The 21,645-nt window shown below is 40.4% G+C and overlaps 1 protein-coding gene across 3 annotated transcripts in view; it reads right to left on the minus strand.

Annotated features, from left to right (window-relative positions):
- The window catches only part of mcoln2 (mucolipin TRP cation channel 2), an 80,117-nt gene that overhangs the window by 42,505 nt on the left and 15,967 nt on the right, over positions 1-21,645 (minus strand). For all 3 annotated transcript variants that reach the window (XM_029677068.2, XM_029677070.2, XM_029677067.2), the window contains exons 6-8: positions 17,015-17,111; positions 16,805-16,904; positions 12,893-13,005 (exon numbers count right to left, since the gene is read on the minus strand). In XM_029677068.2, the coding sequence (XP_029532928.1) occupies positions 12,893-13,005; positions 16,805-16,904; positions 17,015-17,111 (310 nt within the window). The remainder of the gene's footprint in view (positions 1-12,892; positions 13,006-16,804; positions 16,905-17,014; positions 17,112-21,645) is intronic.

A 21,645-nucleotide genomic window follows, 5' to 3' on the forward strand; every position in this document is an offset into this window, starting at 1 on the left:
CTGGATAGTAGGACAGAACTCTGCAGGCTATCTTTGCAGTAGATTGCAACACCGCCCCCTTTGGCAGTTCTATCTTGTCTGAAAATGTTGTAGTTTGTAATTAAAATTTCAGAATTTTTGGTGGTCTTCCTAAGCCAGGATTCAGACACAGCTAGAACATCCGGGTTGGCAGAGTGTGCTAAAGCAGTGAAAAGAACAAACTTAGGGAGGAGGCTTCTAATGTTAACATGCATGAAACCAAGGCTATTACGGTTACAGAAGTCATCAAAAGAGAGCGCCTGGGAATAGGAGTGGAGCTAGGCACTGCAGGGCCTGGATTCACCTCTACATCGCCAGAGGAACATAGGAGGAGAAGAATAAGGGTACGGCTAAAAGCAATAAGAATTGGTCGTCTAGAACGTCTGGAACAGAGAGTAAAAGGAGGTTTCTGGGGGCGATAAAATAGCATCAAGGTATAATGTACAGACAAAGGTATGGTAGGATGTGAATACAGTGGAGGTAAACCTAGGTATTGAGTGATGAAGAAGAGATATTGTCTCTAGAAACATCATTGAAACCAGGAGATGTCATTGCATGTGTGGGTGGTGGAACTAATAAGTTGGATAAGGTATAGTGAGCAGGACTAGAGGCTCTACAGTGAAATAAGCCAATAAACACTAACCAGAACAGCAATGGACAAGACATATTGACATTAAGGGAGAGGCATCCTTAGTCGAGTGATCAAAAGGGTCCAGGGAGTGGAGAGGTTGGTTTGGGGGTCACGGCGATTTAGACAGCTAGCCAGGACATCGGTAGCAAGCTAGCATAGGATGGAGGTCTGTTGTTAGCCACCTCTTGCGTTCCGTCAGTAGATTAGTGGAGTTCCGTGTTGTAGAGGGGATTAGTCCAAATCACACAACAAAAAAATAAAAACAATAGATATAGTTATAGAGGCCCAAGAAGAAACATAATAATAATAAAAATAAATAAATAGTCCGATTGTCTATTCTGAGAGCAGCCGGTAAGACAGCTAACGGTTAGCAGGCCGCAGATGGGCGTTCAGGTAACGTCGCGACGGAGGAGCCAGCCGGATCTCCTTCGGGTAGATAACGTCGGCAGTCCAGTTGTGAAGGCCGGTGGGGCTCCGCGTAGGCAGTAAAGCGGGTCCGGATAGGTGACTGCAGCCCAGGAGTGATTGACGGAGCTCAGGAGTGATTGACGGAGCTGGCTAGCTCCGGAGTAATTGATGTTTGCTCCGGAATCGACGAAAGCAGATAGACACACGGATAGCAGCCAGCTAGCTGTGAGATCCGGGAGTGAATGTCCAGAGAGCAGCTGAAATCCAGGGACATGGAGAGAAAAATCGGTCCGGTATGTTCCGTTCCGAGCCGCGCTGCGCAGTACAAAACTGGCGATAGAGTTTCGAGTTAAAGGATAGCTGATGACCACAAACCGTGGTTAGCTGAATACTAACGAGTTGCCAGTAAAGAAGCTAACTAGCTTCTGATTAGCTTCTGGCTAGCTCCTGGCTAGCTTCTTGGAGTTTCTGGCTAGCTTCTTGGAGGATTGCAGATTTGAGGTAAATAATACGTATTTATACATATCAATTGGTAAGGCAGGTTGCAGGAGAGTGTATTGAAGATGAGTTGATGGAAAATAAAAATAAAATGTATGTGAAAAAAGTTGTAAAATATATATATATATATACGACACGACAAGACGAGGACAAAAGACGTCTGAACTGCTATGCCATCTCGGGCACATGAGATGGTTTGGGATGAGTTGGACTGCAGAGTGAAGGAAAAGCAGCCAAGTGCACAGCATATGTGGGAACACCTTCAAGACGGTCGGAGAAGCATTCCATGTGTAGAATAAAGAAAAATAAATAAGTTATTGTCCAAACTTTTGACTGGTACTATAGGCAATGATACAATTGTCAGGATCTTAGTATTTTGTATAGACGTGCAAATGTGCAAATGCCATTGAACCAGAGATATGATTTATCATATAATGTTTTTGACACCATCCTGTTCATAATTATTGTTTCTTTAAAAAAATATTGATTGTTTTTCATTTCATTTGATTAAAAACCAAGAGTGCGCACCTGAACACTATGCTGGAAAACACTTGGTTTGTTAGTTTTGATTAAAACGAAACCGCTATTAATTAAATATTAATACCAAACGTGTTTTTGAGTGGATTCCGTGAGTGCTAGCTGGCGGTACTACAGACACCTGTCGTCGTCGTGGGAAAGACTCATTGTTATCTTTTCATAAAATAACTGGTTGCAGTAAAGCCAACCTGGATACTAAGGAGATCCTGAGGGAAATTGACGAGTACCAATAGCTTTACGCTATGGAGGAACAACATACTCCATCATGGAAAGATCTGACTACCTCACAAAAGAACTTTAACCCCCCCTAAAAAAGAAAAACAGATTCATCTTCAGACACGGACAATTTACTTACCGTAGAAGAACAGGACGGTGCTCTGGCTGGAATTCATGCAACACTTGAAAAGTTGTGTGAGAAGGTAGCAGGGCTGAGGGGGAGTTTGGTGTTTAACCAGAGTGAAATTCTCATGCTCCAAGGAGAGAACAATGTACTTACAGCCAAGGTAAAAATCCACGATTCCAACATGGATTGTCTACTCAGGGAAAACAGGGTGATGAAGGAGTCGCTACTAGACAAAGTCGTAGCATGCGTGAAAAAATATGATTTTCTGGTCTGGGATTCCTGAGGACGCATCCAATAATCCAGAGGGCGCGATCAGAGAATTCATGCAATCCGCCTTAACTTCCTAGAGAGACTGTAAACAAGGTGGCTTTCCACCGAGCACACAAACTTGGAGCAGCAAGACCAAGGGTCCCCGACCAATCATCACAAAAAGTGAACACTACCAACAAAAAGAGCTGATCAAAAGCAGGGGAAGGTAGCATAATGGGACCAAATTCGGTCTCAATGACCAATTTTCAAGGGAGATAAACAAATATCGTAAGAGACTGTATCTGGTACAAAGGGAGAAGGGTAAGCGTGCCTTTCTCCTTGTGGACAAACTCTTTATAGATGGACAGCTATTCTGAGACAGCTCCATAACACCATAGCTGTACTAAATTCTACAGGGACTTCAGGTTACGAAATAAATAAAGTATGGGAGCTGTAAAAATATCTAAACACTATGAAGTGGATATGAACACACACGTACTCAATTACATGCTTGCTTACATATACACCTGATCTCGCTCTCTTCTCTTTCCCTTCTCTCCTCTCCCACATCTCTCAATTGTCGAGAACTGTTTTATATATATATATATATATATATATATATATATATATAATTGAATATGTTTCTCATTTGTCTATCTTTTTGATGTCTTTGTCTACATGTTTATATATGTTTACAACAAGCAAGGGGAAGATATCAGAATAGGGCCATTAGGGAATAATAATATTGTACGGAATACATTTGTAATGTAGTGAAGCCGTCTCTTTCAAGGCCTCTTTCATGATCATGTGAAACGTCAATTGCTATGGAAATGCTGGGATGTGTTTTTCAATGATGTTAAAGGCAATTTTGATGCAACGATATGGATTACAATTGTCATCTTGAATATTAAGACTACACACACTACATGTTACACACATAGACACTCAACCATGCAAAGTGGCAGAGTTATTGTTTATTTGGACAGCAGACATTATAGTCTTACTCTTATACAGACATCGTACACACTCACTAAATCCCATCCAATATCATACACACCAACCTACTCAGATTTACTACACGCATAATAGCTTGTCTCAATTTTCTAACGTCTGTGGCATTGGCTCACAGTCAAACAGGCAAGGGAATAAAACAAATATTGCTAGAACCTATTTCTTGAATTCTAAATACCAGACATTTGAAAGCTCTAATTTTGACCGTCATAATACCTCTGATGGCAGTAACTTTACAAGGCCTAATTATGGTCAATTTAGACTGAGAATAGTATCTAGTTATGGTAAAGGGTGAAATAACTATAGTCAGTTATAATTGCAACGGTTTAGCAGATTATAAAAAAAGATCCGTCTTTACGTGGCTAAAAGAAAAGGAATATAACATATACTGTTTAAAGGAAACTGACTCTACATCCTTAGATGAAGTTGCGTGGAAAAAGGAATGGGGAGGTGAACATGTTTTCTGTCATGGACAAATGAACTCAAAAGGTGTGACGATATTAATTTAACAAAATTGTTGATCTGAAAGAGAAAATAGTCAGGAATGATTCACAAGGAAGGTGGATCTTTTTGAATATGAAAGTGGATGAAAAAGAGATTTGGCTCATTAATCTATATGGTCCAAATCAGGGTGATCCATACTTCTTTGAAAATATTTATATAAACTTATTGAACTTACAGGCAACAAATGATCAAATCATTATGGTAGGAGACTATAACACAGTGTTAAGTGCCTCAATGGACCGTGGCCACGGTCCACCCAGCTCCATCGGACCGTGAGAAGGTGTCTGCCCTCGTCTCGTGCCTGGAGTGGGCCAATGCCGTGTGGAGAGAGGGAGATGACCATTTTGAGGAGTTCACCCGCCGTTTCCAGGCAATCTTCGACCACCCACCAGAGGGCAGAGCGGTGGGTGAGTGCCTCTACCATCTGAGGAAGGAGACGAGGAGCTCCCAGGGGGTTGCCCTGGCTGCCGGCACGGGATGGAACAACAGAGCTCTGATCGACCATTACCGCTGCAGTCTGTGCCAGGACGTCCTTCGGGAGCTGGCCTGCAGAGACACCAACCTCACTTTCGACCAGCTGGTGGATCTGTCCATCCAGCTGGATAATCTGGTCGCTATTCGCAGACGTCCAGATCGGGGTCTGGTGGTTACATCCTCCCGCACCCCCTCTCCGATACCCATGGAGCTGGGAGGGGCGCAGGGAGACCGGAGGGGGTTCCCGCTCGTGCACCATCTGTGGCCACAGAGGTCACACTGCTGGTTAGGTGCCGAGGCAGCAGGCAGGGTGCTCTGGCGTCACCCCAGGTGAGCCGGCACCATTCTCATGCAGAGCCCTTTGTTGCACATATGTTTGTGTCTGTCACTTTTCCTGAATTTTCTCCGCATTCCCAGCATAAAGCGCTCGCAGTTTCAGGCGCAGCTGGGAATTTTATTGATAGTGTTAACTCATAGTTAATCTGAGGTTTGTAGTTTTTCAACTCTTTGCCTATCCAAGAGAGTGTACATTTGGTCCGATTGCACTTCCTGAGGCTTCCACTAGATGTCAACAGTCTTTAGAACATTGTTAGAGGATTCTACTGTGAAGGAGGAGAGAATGAGAGCTGATTGAGTAAGAGGTCTGCCAGAAGGACATGAGCTCATTCTCTCTCCCATGAGAGGTAGCTGTGTTCCATTGCATTTCTACAGACAAAGGAATTGTCCGGTTGAAGCATTATTGAAGATTTATGTTAACCTTTTTGGGATAGGGGGCAGCATTTTCACTTTTGGATGAATAGCGTGCGCAGAGTGAACTGCCTCCTACTCTGTCCCAGATGCTAATATATGCATATTATTATTAGTATTGGATAGAAAACACTCTGACTTTTCTAAAACTATTTGAATGATGTCTGTGAGTATAACATAACTCATATGGCAGGCAAAAACCTGAGAAAAATACAACCAGGAAGTGGGAAATCTGAGATTTGTAGTTTTTCAACTCAGCCCCCATTGAAGATACAGGGTGATATTAGTTATGTTTCACTTCCCAAGGCATCCACTAGATGTCAACAGTATTTAGAACCTGTTTTGAGGATTCTACTATAAAGGAGGGGCTTTTGTTTTGAGTGGTCTGGCAGAGTGCCACAGCCTCGGTCTGGCGCGCTCACGTGAAAGGTTCCACTTCAATTGTACAGACAAAGGAATTGTCCTTTTGGAACATTAATTACGTTTTATGTTAAAAACATACTAAAGATTGATTCCATACTTAGTTTGGCATGTTTCTACGGGCTGTAACGGAACTTTTTCAACTTTTTGTCCAACGTTTGGCTCGACCTGAACGTGCTTTTGGATTTGTTTACCAAACGCCCTAACAAAAGAAGATATTTGGACATAACTGATGGACATTATCGAACAAATCAAACATTTATGGTGGAACTGGGATTCCTGGGAGTGCAGTCTGATGAAGATCATCAAAGGTAAGTGAATATTTAAAATGCTATTACTGAGTAATGTTTACTACCCAATATGGTGGGAATCTTTTTGGCTGCTTTGTTGTCTAAAGGCTGTACTCAGATTATTGCATGGTTTGCTTTCTCCGTAAAGTTCTTTTGAAATCTGACACCGCGGTTGCATTAACTTCTTGCGTCGAGCAATCCCATATCCGGGAGCGTAATCATAGCCTCAAGCTCATTACCATAACGCAACGTTAACTATTCATGAAAATCGCAAATGAAATGAAAGAAATATATTCACTCACAAGCTTAGCCTTTTGTTAACAACACTATCATCTCAGATTTTCAAAATATGCTTTTCATCCATAGCTACACAAGCATTTGTGTAAGAGTATTGATAGCTAGCATAGCATTAAGCCTAGCATTCAGCAGGCAACATTTTCACAAAAACAAGAAAAGCATTCAAATAAAATAATTTACCTTTGAAGAACTTCGGATGTTTTCAATGAGGAGACTCTCAGTTAGATAGCAAATGTTCAGTTTTTCCCAAAATATTATTTGTGTAGGAGAAATCACTCCGTTTTGTTCATCACGTTTGACTAAGAAAAAACCCCGAAAATTCAGTCATTACAACGCCGAACATTTTTCCAAATTAACTCCATAATATCGACAGAAACATGGCAAACGTTTTTTAGAATCATCCTCAAGGTGTTTTTCACATATCTATTCGATGATAAATCATTCGTGGCAGTTGGGTTTCTCCTCGGAAGCAAATGGAAAAATACACTCAGCTGGAGATTACGCAATAATTGCGACGGAGGACACCAAGCGAGCACCTGGTAGATGTAGTGTAAATTGGTCAGTCTTCCAATGATATGCCTACAAATACGTCACAATGCTGCAGACACCTTGGGGAAACGACAGAAAGTGTAAGCTCATTCCCTGGCGCATTCACAGCCATATAAGGAGACATTGGAACACAGCGCCTTCAAAATCTGGGGCATTTCCTGTTTGAAATGTCATCTTGGTTTCGCCTGTAGCATCAGTTCTGTGGCACTCACAGATAATATCTTTGCAGTTTTGGAAACGTCAGAGTGTTTTCTTTCCAAAGCTGTCAATTATATGCATAGTCGAGCATCGTTTTGTGACAAAATATCTTGTTTAACCTGTTAAGCCCACCCGACACGCATGCGTCCCATCTAGCCATCTGGAAATGCAAATGCGCTATGCTAAATGCTAATAGCACTCGTTAAAACTCAAACGTTCATTAAAACACACATGCAGGGTACTGAATTAAAGCTACACTCGTTGTGAATCCAGCCAACAAGTGAGATTTTTAAAATGCTTTTCGGCGAAAGCATGAGAAGCTATTATCTGATAGCATGCAACACCCCGAAATACCTGAAGGGGACGTAAACAAAATAATTAGCATAGCCGGCGCTACACAAAACGCAGAAATAAAATATAAAACATTCATTACCTTTGACGATCTTCTTTGTTGGCACTCCTAGATGTCCCATAAACATCACTATTGGGTCTTTTTTTCGATTAAATCGGTCCATATATACCCTAAATATCGATCTATGAAAAGTGTGTGATCCAGGAAAAAATGCCGTTTTAAAACGCAACGTCATTTTTTAAAATTAAAAACGTCGACGATAAACTTTCACAAAACACTTCGAAATACTTTTGTAATCCAACTTTAGGTATTAGTAAACGTTAATAATCTATCAAATTGATCACGGGGCGATGTGTATTGAATAGCTCCACGTCTTCAAATCATGTTCGGAAATTTCTCCTCCAAAACATCCTGTCGGAGACCGGAAGGAATGGGCTCTCTCTTACTCGTTTGACCAAGAAACAAAGCCCAGGCAATTGACAAGACTGGCGACATCGTGTGGAAGCTGTAGGACTTGCAATCTCAGCCCCATGTAATTTGCTTCCCCATAGACAATACATGCAAGTGGCGGATTGATATTTTTCCCAGATTTTGGTGATCAGTTTTTCTTCCACTTTTTGATGAGACACACGTTTAACCAGTTTTAGAAACGTCAGAGTGTTTTCTATCCACACATACTAATCATATGCATATACTATATTCCTGGCATGAGTAGCAGGACGCTGAAATGTTGCGCGATTTTTAACAGAATGTTCGAAAAAGTAGCGGGTAGGCTTAAGTGGTTAAATCACACATGTAAGATACTAAATTAAAGCTACAATAGTTGTGAATCCAGCTATTATCTGATGATAGCACAACAGTAAACAAAGAGAGTAGCATATTTCAACCCTGCAGGCGCTACACAAAACGCAGAAATAAAATATAAAACATGCCTTTCCTTTGACGAGCTTCTTTTGTTGGCACTCCAATATGTTCCATAAAAATCACAATTGGTCCTTTTGTTCGATTAAATCCATCCATATCAATCCAAAATGTCCATTTATTTGGCACATTTGATCCAGAACAAAACAGCTTCCAAATTGCGCAAAGTCACTACAAAATATCTCAAAAGTTGCCTGTAAACTTTGCCAAAACATTTCAAACTACTTTTGTAATACAACTTTTAACGTTAATAATCGATCAAATTGAAGACGGGTCTATCTGTGTTCAATACAGGAAGACAACAAACCGCTCTCAACAGTTTCACCCATTTCCTAGATGGCCGTACTTCTTCATTGCACAAAGGAATAACCTCAATCCAATTCCAAAGAGTGGTGACATCCAGTGGAAGCGGTAGGAACTGAAAACAAGTCCTAAGAAATATCGTTTCCCAATGAGAATTCACTGAACAGACAGACCTCAAAAAATTATTTTTGGAACGGTTAGTCCTCGGGGTTTTGCCTGCTACATAAGTTCTATTATACTCACAGACATGATTCAATAATCATGTCACTACTAATAATATGCATATCTTATATTCTTGGCATGAGTAGCAGGAAGTTGAAATTGGGCACGCTATTTATCCAAAAGTGAAAATGCTGCCCCCCATACCTTAAGAAGTTAACCGATGTACACAAAGATCACTGCAAATGCCATATTACAGAGGAAGAACTTTGAGGCTATTAAATCCTTTCAGTCTGGAAAATCCCTAGGGCTTGATGGCATACCGGTAGAGGTATATCAAGCCTTTATTGATATACTTCAAGCTCCATTGTTAGATTGTTTTAACTACTCCTGTAGAAATGGTAGTCTGTCAGGTACTCAGCAGGAAGTTCTGATTTCTCTATTATTAAAACAAGACCCAGATGGAAAATATAAAGATCTAGTCTATCTAAAAAACGGAATGCCCCCTTACACTTCAATGTTGTGATGCAAAAATACTAGTGAAATGCATAGGACTCAGAATTAAAAGGGTTTACCAGGTATTGTTCATCCTTATCAGACAGGTTTTTTTACATGGACGATACATTGGAGTTAATATATGACAACTCATGGAAATAATAGAACATCATGAAACATCTAAAAGAAGCCAGGCATTTATAACAGATTATAGCAGGCATTTGATTAAGACTGGATTTTATTTATAAATGCCTGGATTTTTTAAATTTCCATGATTCTCTTATAAAATGGGTAAAAATAATGTATATCAACCCCAGGTGTAAAATAGTAAATACCGGCTACTTCTCAAGAGAGTTTGAATTGTCAACAGGAGTTAAACAATGGTGTCCACTGTCACCATATCTTTTCGCTATGGCCATCGAAATGCAAGCTATTAAAATCAGATCCAATAACAACATTAGAGGATTAAAAATCCAATGCTTAAAAACAAAGGTGTCCATGTATGCTGATAACTCAAGTTGTATATTAAGTCCGCAAGCTAGATCCCTGCAATGTCTCATTGAAGATCTAGATTACTTTGTTGTACTATCTGGTCTAAAACCTAATTATGATTAGTGTACAATGTTACGTATTGGATCTATAAAAAATTAAACTTTTACATTACCCTGCAGTTTACCTATAAAAAGTGCTGATGGTGAAGTAGACCTACTTGGTATTCATATCTCAAAATATATAAATAAGCTCTCCACAATGAATTTCAATAGAAATCTTGTAAAAATTGACAAGATCCTGCAACCATGGAGGTAAATGCCTGTCTATTTATGGAAAATTGCCCTGATTAACTCCTTAGTCATATCTCAGTTTACTCATTTACTTATGGTGCTGCCTGTTCCTGATTCATTTTTGAAATCATATGAGCAAAACAAATTTAGCTTTATCTGGGACGCTAAACCAGACAATCAATATAAATATAAATAAAATGAATTGGGTGGGTTGAGATTATTAAATATAAAGCACCAATCCTCTAAAAGCTTAATGTATTCAAAAGTTTTACTTGAACCCTAAATAGTTCTTAAGTAGATTACTACATCCATTGTTTTAAAAATGGCCTTTTTGCTTTTGTGCAGATTGCCATGTCTCATTTTCTATTAATTGAAAATGATACTTTTTCAAAGTATCTCTATTTTTCTAACAAGCTTTCCAGAGTTGGCTACAATTTCAATTTCACCCCCCTGAAAAGATAGAACAAATATTAAAACAAATATTATGGCTGAACTCAAATGTGCTGGTTGATAAAAAAAAACTGTATTTATGGGAAAGATGTTTGAAAGGGGTATTTTGTTCTTAAATTATATTGCAAATTGAAATAGTAGAGCTAATAGTTATATTTATGTCCCTCATGGAGTTATCAGAATTGTATGGGAAGGTCTGCTCAATCCTAGAGTACAACGAATTGATTACAACATTACCCCAAAAATGGAGGCGGCAGCGGGAAGAGGTAGGGACTCGTCTGTCTGCCCAATATAAAGGATCAAAACTGGCGGAATAATAAAAATGGCATAAATAGGAAAGTATACCAGTTTCATTTGAGGACCAGCATGTTGACAACTGTGCCATACAGGTTGCAAAATAGTTGAAGAGATTTTTGATGTACTGATCCCATGGTACAGGGTGTATGAGTTGATACATAAAACTACGCAAGATTCAAGTGCTTTTCAGCTAAAATTATTATAGAATTCTTGCCACCAACAAAATGCTGAAAATTTGGGTCATAAAATCATCAAAGCTCTGCAGATTTTCTTCTGAGGATACAGAATCAATAGATTATTTATTTTGGTATTACCCTCAGGTAGCCTGTTTCTTGGTCTCAGGTTCTGGAATGGCTGAAAATGACCCTAAAATTGACCCTCTAAAATTGACCCTAGAAATAGTACTGTTAGGAGATCTGGAGAGACCGGGTTAGTCAATTACTAATACTCTTAGTAAAAGTATTTATCTTCAACTCGCAATGTGTGGATTCTATTCGATTAGATAGATTGGAATTGCACGTTAAACATCACAGTATAGATGAAAGATATATGTTGCATAGAAATCCATAGAGGGTGACCAGCAGAGATGGGTGGGATGGGCTGAGGGTTGGGATGTGTAATTGGAGATAAGTGGGAGTGGAAATGCTGTGTGGGAGATAGAATGATGGTCAAAGATGAGGCTGATGCCGTGCAGGTCTTTGTACACATGCATATACACACACTCATTCAAATACACGCATAGACGGACACACACACACACGTAATAGTGCCAGACATGCACTCCAACAAATACAGTTGGCATTGCTGTTATGATTTTAGTTGTCCTTGATGTCCTTTGTTTTTGTTGCGGTGTTGTTTGCTGTTTCTTGTCTTTTCTTTTTTCTCTTTAGGGGTTCTCGGGGGTGGGGAATGTAATTCATTGTCTTTTTTTTTTGGTGGGGGGGGACTGTGGGAGTGGTCTCGGATGGTTGAGGAACAGCCATAGGGAGACCATGGGGGGGGGTCTTAGAGGGTTCGGGTTCACGTTTTCTGGCCTGGTGGGAGATATGTCAACGTGCCCTTGAGCAGGGCATTGACCCTGGATGCTTCTGTGTGTTTCTCTGAATGGGAGTCTGTTGGATGACTGGTGTGGTGTAGTTGTTGAGCGGCTTCATTGCAAGTATATTGTAAGTTAGGGATATTCAATAAAATAAAATAAAAAAGAAGATATAATTGCATAGCCTCCGTTCCCTCCAATGAAGGTTGTTTATGGGGCATTTAGACATAGCTAATTTAAAACAAGTCTTGTTTCATTTTGAGCAGAATTATTCAATCTTAAAGCCTTATCAATAGTGAATTTAATCTTGCTTATTGACAATGTTTGGCATGTCCATGGCTCAGCCATAATGCAATTTACAGTAGGCCTAGCACCTACAGTATATCAGTGTGAATGCTAGGTTTAACTATATATTTCCATATTGAATCCATGCAATTAGGCTTCTTACAATGTGGACTGCAAACATGTTCAACACATTAAGCGAAGATAGGACTGGCCTACATATATTTTGTTATTTTGTTTCTGTAGGCTATTTAACAAACTAGGCCATAATGGAATATTGCAATTGGAGTTGATTACAACACAATACATAAAAGACTGTAAATACTCAACTTGAAGCAACCACATATTTAGCCATGGAGCACATTCTTATTGGCCAGTGAGGGGTCAAGCTCCAGAACACCTACAACTTGGCTTTTGAGCCAAAAGGGATCCCTCTAAATGGAGATAAATATTGTCCAGAAATGACATCGCACCCATGAGCAAAGCGTATATTATTTTATCTAAAACACAAGTTGGGTTTTATGAGACAAGAAATTCACATCACACATGTGTATTAACCATACAGCCAACATTGACCTTTCAAGCCGAAATGTGATGGATATAATTAGCAACTAAACTTCCATAATGTATCATTAACTGACCTGCAGTAATTTGACTGCCAGAACGATGGAGCGTGTGCACAGCACGGCCGAGGTCAGGCAAACCAGTATGACAAAGCCATCAAACACCAGAAGGTAGTGTGTGTTCTTCTGAGCTGAAACAGATAAAGACACATGGGTTACATAATTGGGTTACAAAACTCTTCCCATGCTTCCAAGGCTTTGAGGCTTTTGACAGTGTCACAGTGTCAACATTGGAAGTCTTCAGTATCGGTTGTATAGAGAAGAAACATTATGGTTGGATTTGGACTTATACGAGACCTAGTTCAAATAGAGTACAAAAGTCTAATTATACTCAAGTACATTTTACAGTCATTTAGTAAACACTCTAGAGCAACTTACCAACTGTCCTCTACTAGCAAAAGCTAGTAAGGCAGGCTAAACTAGAAAAGTACATTCCCTGAAGAAAATATGGTGTGCATGCTAGCTTGTGATGGATTGATTGATTGAATAGTCTTAAAATGTGGAAGTTGGTTTGGTGTTATAGTTGACAAAAGTTTTACAAAAAGTGTGAAGTTAGGATAGCCTGAACTTGTGAAAGTTGGTTTGGTGTCTCAATCTTGAACAGTTCAAGAGTTACTGTCAGTGGGTAAGTGTATGCTATTAGCCTCTAAAAGTCTAAGCTGTTGGATGGGGGGTTAACAAGCTAACATATGGAATTGTTTTAAGATAGTCATACGATGGATCATTTAACTATTTGATTTAGAATTTTAGGACACCTTTAGGTATACATTTTATTAATTTATGCAATTATAGTTGATAAAAGTTAAGAGTTTAAAGTTAGGATAGCTTGAACATGAGAAATTTGGTTTGGTTTCTCTAGCTTGAACGGTTCAAGAGTTACTGTGGGTTGGTAATTTTATGCAAATGTTTATAATTACAGTTGATTCGTTTTTTGAGAATTTGAAGTTAGGATAGGCTGATGTCTCTAGCTTGAATGTGTCAAGAGTTACTGTTGGTGGGTTATACATTTATTATAATTTATGCAAATGTGTACAGTTGAACTTGTTCAAAGTAGGAATTTGAGGTTAGGACAGTCTGAACATGTAAAGGTTGGTTTGGTGGCAAAATTTGAACGGATCAGGATTTACTGTTGGTGAGTTATTTATGCAAATGTATGTACATTTTTTATTTAAAGTAGGTTAAATTTGAAGTTAGGATACTCTGAACATGAGGAAGTTGGTTTAGTATCTCTAGCTTGAATGGTTTAAGAGATACTGTTGGTGAGTTATATTATGTTAAAGTATGCGAATTTGTATAGTATAGTTTTTACGAATTTGAAGTTAGGATAGTCTGAACATGTGGAAGTATGTTTGGTGCCTACAGCTGGAACGGTTCAATAATGACTATTTGCAGTTTTTTTATTCAAATGTATGCCATTTCATGTAGTTATAGAAGATAAAAGTCTAAAAATTGGATGTTAGGATAGCCTAAACATGAGGAAATTGGTTTAGGATCTCTAGCTTGAAAGGATCAATACTTACTGTTGGTGGGAAATTGTATGCTAATTTATGCAATGAACATGTGAAAGACGGTTTGGTGTCTCTAGCTTGAACGGAAGACAAGTTACACTTGCATAAAATAACTGAATTAAAGTATTACAATTTGTATAGTTGTTGAAATCTTTTGAAGATTTAGAATTTATGATAGCCTGAACATGTAAAATTGGTTTGGTGTATCTAGCTTGAACAGATCAATAGTTACTGTTGGCGAGTCATTTTATGTTAATTTAGTTACATTTGTATAGTTGTTACAGTTACGATTTTGAAGTTAGGATAGCCTGAACATGTGATCTAGCTTGAATGGTTCAACAATTACTGTTGGTTAAAAATTCTATGCTGATTTACGCAAATTGCATAGTTATAGTTGATAAAATTATATAAGAATTTGAATTTAGGATAGCCTGAATATGTGACGGTTGGGTTTTTGGCTCTACAGTAGCTTAAACAGTTCGAGTTCCTATTGATGAGTTATTTATGCAAATGCATGTACATTTGTGTTTTTTGTTGGTGTAAACATTTAAGTATTTGAAGTTAGGATAGCCTGAACATGTGGAATTTTGTTTGGTGCCTATACTGTAGCTTGAACTTTTCAATAATTATTGTTTGTAGTTTCTTTATGCAAATTCATGCAATTTCATATAGTTATAGTTGATAAAAGTTTAAGAATTCGATGTCAGGATAGCCTGAACATGAGGAAGTTGGTTTAGTATCTCTAGCTTGAATGGTTTAAGATTTACGGTTGGTGACGTATTTTAAGAAAATGTGTATAATTATAGTTGATAAAAGTTAAATAACTTGAAATTAGGATAGCCTGAAAATGAGAAAGTTGGTTTGGTGTATCTAGCTAAACGGTTCAATAGTTACTGTTAGCGAGTTATGTTATGCCAACATATGTATACTCACCAAAAATATAAACGCAACATTCAGAAATCTCTAAGATTTTAGTGAGTTACAGTTCATATAAGGAAATCAGTGGATTTAAATTAACTCATTATGCCCTAATCTATGATTTATCATTTGACTGGGCAGGAGTGCAGCCATGGGTGGGCCATGGGACCAACACTTTACATGTTGCTTTAAAAATTTTGTTCAGTGTAGTTATAACAGCCTCCACTCTTCTGGGAAGGCTTTCCACTAACTGAAGGAATCTTGCCGAGAGGACTTTCTTCCATTCAGCCACAAGAGCACTAGTGAGGTCGGGCACTGGTGATTAGGCCTGGCTCGGAAGTTGGTGTTCCAATTCATCCCAAAGGCGTTCAATGGGGTTAAGGTCAGGGCTCTGTGCAGGCCAGTCAAGTTCTTACACACCGATCTCAGCAAACCAGGAAACAGGAAAGGGCCTTCCCAAAATTGTTTCCACAAAGTTGGAAGCGCAGAATCGTCTAGAATGCCATTGTATGCTGTAGCGTGATGTCCCTTCACTGGAACTAAGGGGCCCAGCCCGAGCCATGAAAAACCACCCCCAGACCATTATTCCTCCTCCACCAAACTTTACAGTTGGCACTATGAATACGGGAATATATTCTCAGCTGTCCCGAGTCCACCTGGTCATGCTGCTGCTCCAGTTTCAACAGTCCACAGTCCAATGGGGGTTAGCTTTACACATCTCCAGCCGACGCTTGTCGGGATTGCGTATGGTGATCTTGGAAACCCATTTAATGAAGCTCCCGATTAACATTTATTTTGCTGACGTTGCTTCCAGAGGTTGTGAGTGTTGAAACCGAGGACAGATGTTTTTTCTGCACTACGTATTCAGGACTCTGCGGTCCAAATCTGTGAGCTTGTGTGGCCTACCACTTCGCAGCTGAGCTGTTGTTGTGCCTAGATGTTTCTACTTCACAATAACAGCACTTACAGTTGACCGGGGCTGCTCTAGCAGGGCAGAAAGTCACTCAGGTCTTCAATAAGGCCATTGTATTGCCAACGTTTGTATATGGAGATTGCATGGCTGGGTGCTCGATTTTATACACCTGCGAGCAACGAGTGTGGCTGAAATATACAAATCTACTCATTTGAAGGGGTGTCCACTTACTTTTGTATATATGGTGTAAGTCTATGGCACTTTTATTTCCATTGAAATGTATTGTGACTTCATTTAAATATTGCTGTAGTACAAAAGTATACAATATCAAAAATAAGTTGGGTCGGTCTGCACATTTGGAAGTTGGTTTCATGTTAATAGCTTAAGTAATTTAAATGCTGGAACGAGCGGAATAAATCAAATAATTATAATAATATGAGTAAGAAATCTGGAGATGTGCATTGCTTTGCATGCACACCTACTTAACGGCACCTCAAGTATTTGAACATACTGTGTTTATTTAATTACTCAGGACAATTAATCCTGATGAACAAATTGGTTTCTTAATAACTCAAACTTAACTATACTTACCAGTCCCTGAAATCGTCCAGTTTTTGCACGCACTGCTCAGTGCATCAATGTCAAGGAATATTTTTATCTTTCCGCTGTGACACTGGTTATCAAATGTGATCTAGAGAAAGAGACAACTGAAAACGGATTAAAAATGGTCTAACAGTACCAACAGCGCTCCATGGGCATGATGATGGGGTTACACGTTTAAACACAACAAAGGAACCTTACCGTAACAAAAAATACATAACAGTCCGGTAACTCATGTGTGCGCACTGTTTGCAGGTTGATTCCTTTAAGTTGAAAAGTGATCTTGACATCGACAAGCCTGAAAGGAAAACATGCCGACGTTAATAAGAAATCAATCCCCAAATGATTCAAGTACCCCTCGTTGCGGCACAAGGAACGGGGCAAAGTTGGCGGGGTCAGCCCACGACACGTTATCCTTGATTGAGATGCATTTTCATTCCACCACGCTCGACACAACGTAGCCTACATGGTGAGACATCAGCAGGTACATGTAAAACCTCATTCACATTACCCATAAACCAGCGTTTCTCAAACTATGGATTGTGACCCCATATGGGGTTGCCGAATTTGAAAATGGGGTTGCTGGAGAGTTAATCATGTTGAAATAAATTTATTAGGCCCTAATCTATGGATTTCACAAACATGGGTGCAGCCATAAGCCCACCCACTTGGAAGCTAGGCCAACCCACTGGGGAGCTAGGCCCAGCCTATCAGAATGAGTTTTTCCCCACACTTTATTAAAGACAGAAATACTCTTCAGCAACCCCCCCCCCATCATTGTAATGTGGTTAACTTTAAAAATCTAAATTATTAAAATATAAAAGAAACCAGAGAGTGCCCTTAAATCATGGAAAAATAATTCCCATGCTGATTTTCTAGGCCCACTACGCCATGAAACCACACACTATTGCAGACTTTGATATTACCGGCCACAATTGATATGGTGAAAACAATGTGTGGGGAGGCAGAGGCATAGAAACTCACATCATTATCTTTGTCATATAATACTGTTAAACAAATAAGTTATGCCATTGCTAGTAATCAAGAGGAAACTGTCTGAACTCAAACTCCCCAGTTTATGTTCTCCAAAGGGACGTTAGCTGTGAGGGCCGACACACACACCGACACCCCCATACCCACACAGTTCTGTCTCACGATTCCCGAGAATGAAACGGCACCGGGGATGTGCAAAAAAACAGATTCTACAAGGTATCGGATGGTGGGCTTTTGCACAGATGGGGCTCCATCTATCTCCGAGAGCAACTGGTGGCAAAAGATCTAAGCACAGAACTCAGGTGATATACTGCAGCAGGTAACTTCGATTGTAAACTACATCAAACCACATTAACTGTGCGCACGCCTGTTTGCAAAACTACGTGGAGATATGGGATCAGAGCATGATAATGTTCTATTTATGGATGTAACATTGGAATTTTTATTTATTTCACTTTATTTAACTAGGTAGGCCAGTTTAAATCAAGTTCTCATTTACAACTGTGACCTGGCCAAGATAAAGCAAATCAGTGCGACAAAAACACCGAGTTACACATGGCATCAACAAATGTACAGTCAATAACAATAGAAACATCTGTATACAGTGTGTGCAAATTAAGTAGGAGGTAAGGCAATGAATAGGCTAATAGTGGCAAAGTAATTACAATTTAGCAATTTACATGCTAAATTGATATATGTGCTGATGAGGATGTGCAAGTGAAAATACTGGTGTGCAAAAGAGCAGAAAAACTAAAACAAATATGGGGATTAGGTAGGTAGTTGGTTGGATGGGCTGTGTACAGCTGCAGCGATCGTTAAGCTGCTCTGACAGCTAATGCTAAAAGTTAGTGAGGGAGATATAAGTCTCTAGCTTCAGTGATTTTTGCTATTTGTTCCAGTCATTGACAGCAGAGAACTGGAAGGAAATGCGGCCAAAGGTGGTGTTGGCTTTGGGGGTGACCAGTGAAATATACCTGCTGGAGCGTGTGCTACGGGTGAGTGTTGCTATGGCGACCAGTAAGCTGATATAAGGCGGAGCTTTACCTAGCAAAGACTTAGATGACCTGGAGCCAGTGGGTTTTGCAACAAATATTTAGTGAGGGCCAGCCAACGAGAGCATACAGGTCGCAGTGGTGGGTAGTATATGGGGCTTTGGTGACAAAACGGATGGCACTGTGATAGACTGCATCCAATTTGCTGAGTAGAGTGTTGGAGGCTATTTTGTAAATGACATCGCCGAAGTCGAGGATCGGTAGGATAGTCAGTTTTACGAGGGTATGTTTGGCAGCATGAGGAAAGGAGGCTTTATTGCGAAATAGGAAGCCGATTCTAGATTTAACATTGGATTGGAGATGCTTAATGTGAGTCTGGAAGGAGAGTTTACAGTCTAGCCAGACACCTAGGTATTTGTAGTTGTCCACATATTCTAAGTCAGATCCGTCCAGAGTAGTGATGCTAGTCGGGCGGGCGGGTGCGGGCAGCGATCAGTTAAAGAGCATGCATTTAATTTTGCTAGCGTTTCACAGTGTCCCAAATTTGGGGTTGGACCTGGTAGGTTCCTTCATAATTGGGTTGTGCCGTGGCGGAGATCTTTGTGGGCTATACTCAGCCTTGTCTCAGGATGGTAAGTTGGTGGTTGAAGATATCCCTCTAGTGGTGTGGTGGCTGTGCTTTGGCAAAGTGGTGGGGTTCTATTCTTCCTGTTTAGTATTTATGCTGCAGTACTTTATGTGTCGGGGGGCTAGGGTCAGTTTGATATATCTGGAGTACTTCTCCTGTCTATTCGGTGTCCTGTGTGAATTTAAGTGTGCTCTCTCTAATTCTCTCTTTCTCTCTTTCTTTCTCTCTCTCGGAGGACCTGAGCCCTAGGACCATGTCTCAGGATTACCTGACATGATGACTCCTTGCTGTCCCCAGTCCACCTGGCCGTGCTGCTGCTCCAGTTTCAACTGTTCTGCCTTATTATTATACGACCATGCTGGTCATTTATGAACATTTGAACATCTTGGCCATGTTCTGTTATAATCTCCACCCGGCACAGCCAGAAGAGGACTGGCCACCCCACATAGCCTGGTTCCTCTCCAGGTTTCTTCCTAGGTTTTGGCCTTTCTAGGGAGTTTTTCCTAGCCACCGTGCTTCTACACCTGCATTGCTTGCTGTTTGGGGTTTTAGGCTGGGTTTCTGTACAGCACTTTGAGATATCAGCTGATGTACGAAGGGCTATATAAATAAATTTGATTTGATGATTTGATTTAATAATTTGTTTGAGATTGAGGGCATCTAGCTTAGATTGTAGGATGGCCGGGGTATTAATCATATCCCAATTTATGTCACCTAGCAGTTCAAACTCTGACGATAGATGGGGGGCAAACAATTCACATATGGTGTCCAGGGCACAGCTGGGAGCTGAAGGGGGGGTCTATAACAAACTGCAACAGTGAAGGACTTATTTCTGGAGAGATGGATCTTTAAAAGTAGAAGCTCAAACTGTTTGGGCATAGACCTAGATAGTATGACAGAACTCTGCAGGCTATCTCTACAGTATATTGCAATTCCTCCCCCTTTTACATTTTCCGTCAAGACAAATGCTATTGGGGATGGAAATTTCACAATTTTTGGTGGACTTCCTATGCCAGGATTCAGACACGGAATATATGACATCAGTGTTGGCGGAGTGTGCTCAAGCAGTGAATTAAGCAAACTGTTACATTGCCATACATATTTGAGAAATTGAACGAACTAAACGTAAGACGCAGGGGAAATACAAAAACATTCTACAGATAAGTGACCAAATCAGTGGATTCAGAGGAAAGAATTTCATGCCCCCATCCCTTGGGTGTGCATGTTTCTAACAGAAAACAGCATCAGTAAGTGTCCCATACGAGTGGTCTTGTCATTAGAGTGTCCGCCCTGAGATTGGAAGGTTCAATCCCTGGCCGAGTCATACGAAAGTGGGACCTGGTTCGTTGCCGTTTGGCACCCAGCATTGAGATTGATTGAGGGTAAGGCCCTGCGATAGACTAGTGTCCTGTTCAGGGCGTGTACTTGTACATCAAGCTGCCTGATGCTACAGAAACAGGACATAGGCTTCTGCTTTATGAGCCGTTCCGGCTCGCCCAATCCAAGGCTCGTGCAAGTCTACTTACTTACAAGTGATGACTGCTCACCTCCAACGCTTGAAAGATTACTTTGAGAAATACTTCGCAATCCATTTGACTGTGATCCTGGCTCAGTTGACATGCCGTAAGTTAAATTGAACAGCTGATTTAGCTATCATGTGTCGGATCACTACGGAGGAGTTTTGGTTCCTGATGTCATGGTTCCATTCCACTACCGACCCCAAGCACTTTGAAATGCTGATCATGGTTCACATCAACACCATCATCCCAGAAACCCTAGACCCACTCCAATTTCCATACCACCCCAACAGATCCACAGATGACACAACCTCTATTGCACTCCACACTGCCATTTTGCATCTGGACAAAAATACCACCTATGTGAGAATGCTATTCATTGACTACAGCTCAGCATTCAACATCATAGTGCCCTCAAAGCTCATCACTAAGCCAAAGACCTTGGGACTAAACACCTCCCTCCTCAACTGGATCCTGGACTTCCTGACGGGCCACCCCCAGGTGGTAAGGGTAGGTAACAACACACGGGGGCCCCTCAGAGGTGTGCTCAGTCCCTTCCTGTACTCCCTGTTCACTCATGATTGCATTGCCAGTCAGAACTCCATCATTGAGTTTGCCGACGACACAACAGTGTTAGGCCTGATCACTGACAGCGATGAGACAGCGACCTGGCCGTGTGGTGCCAGGATAACAACCTCTCCC

Source organism: Oncorhynchus nerka, linkage group LG13, assembly GCF_034236695.1.
Source record: "Oncorhynchus nerka isolate Pitt River linkage group LG13, Oner_Uvic_2.0, whole genome shotgun sequence".
Classification (NCBI taxonomy): Eukaryota; Metazoa; Chordata; class Actinopteri; order Salmoniformes; family Salmonidae; genus Oncorhynchus; species Oncorhynchus nerka.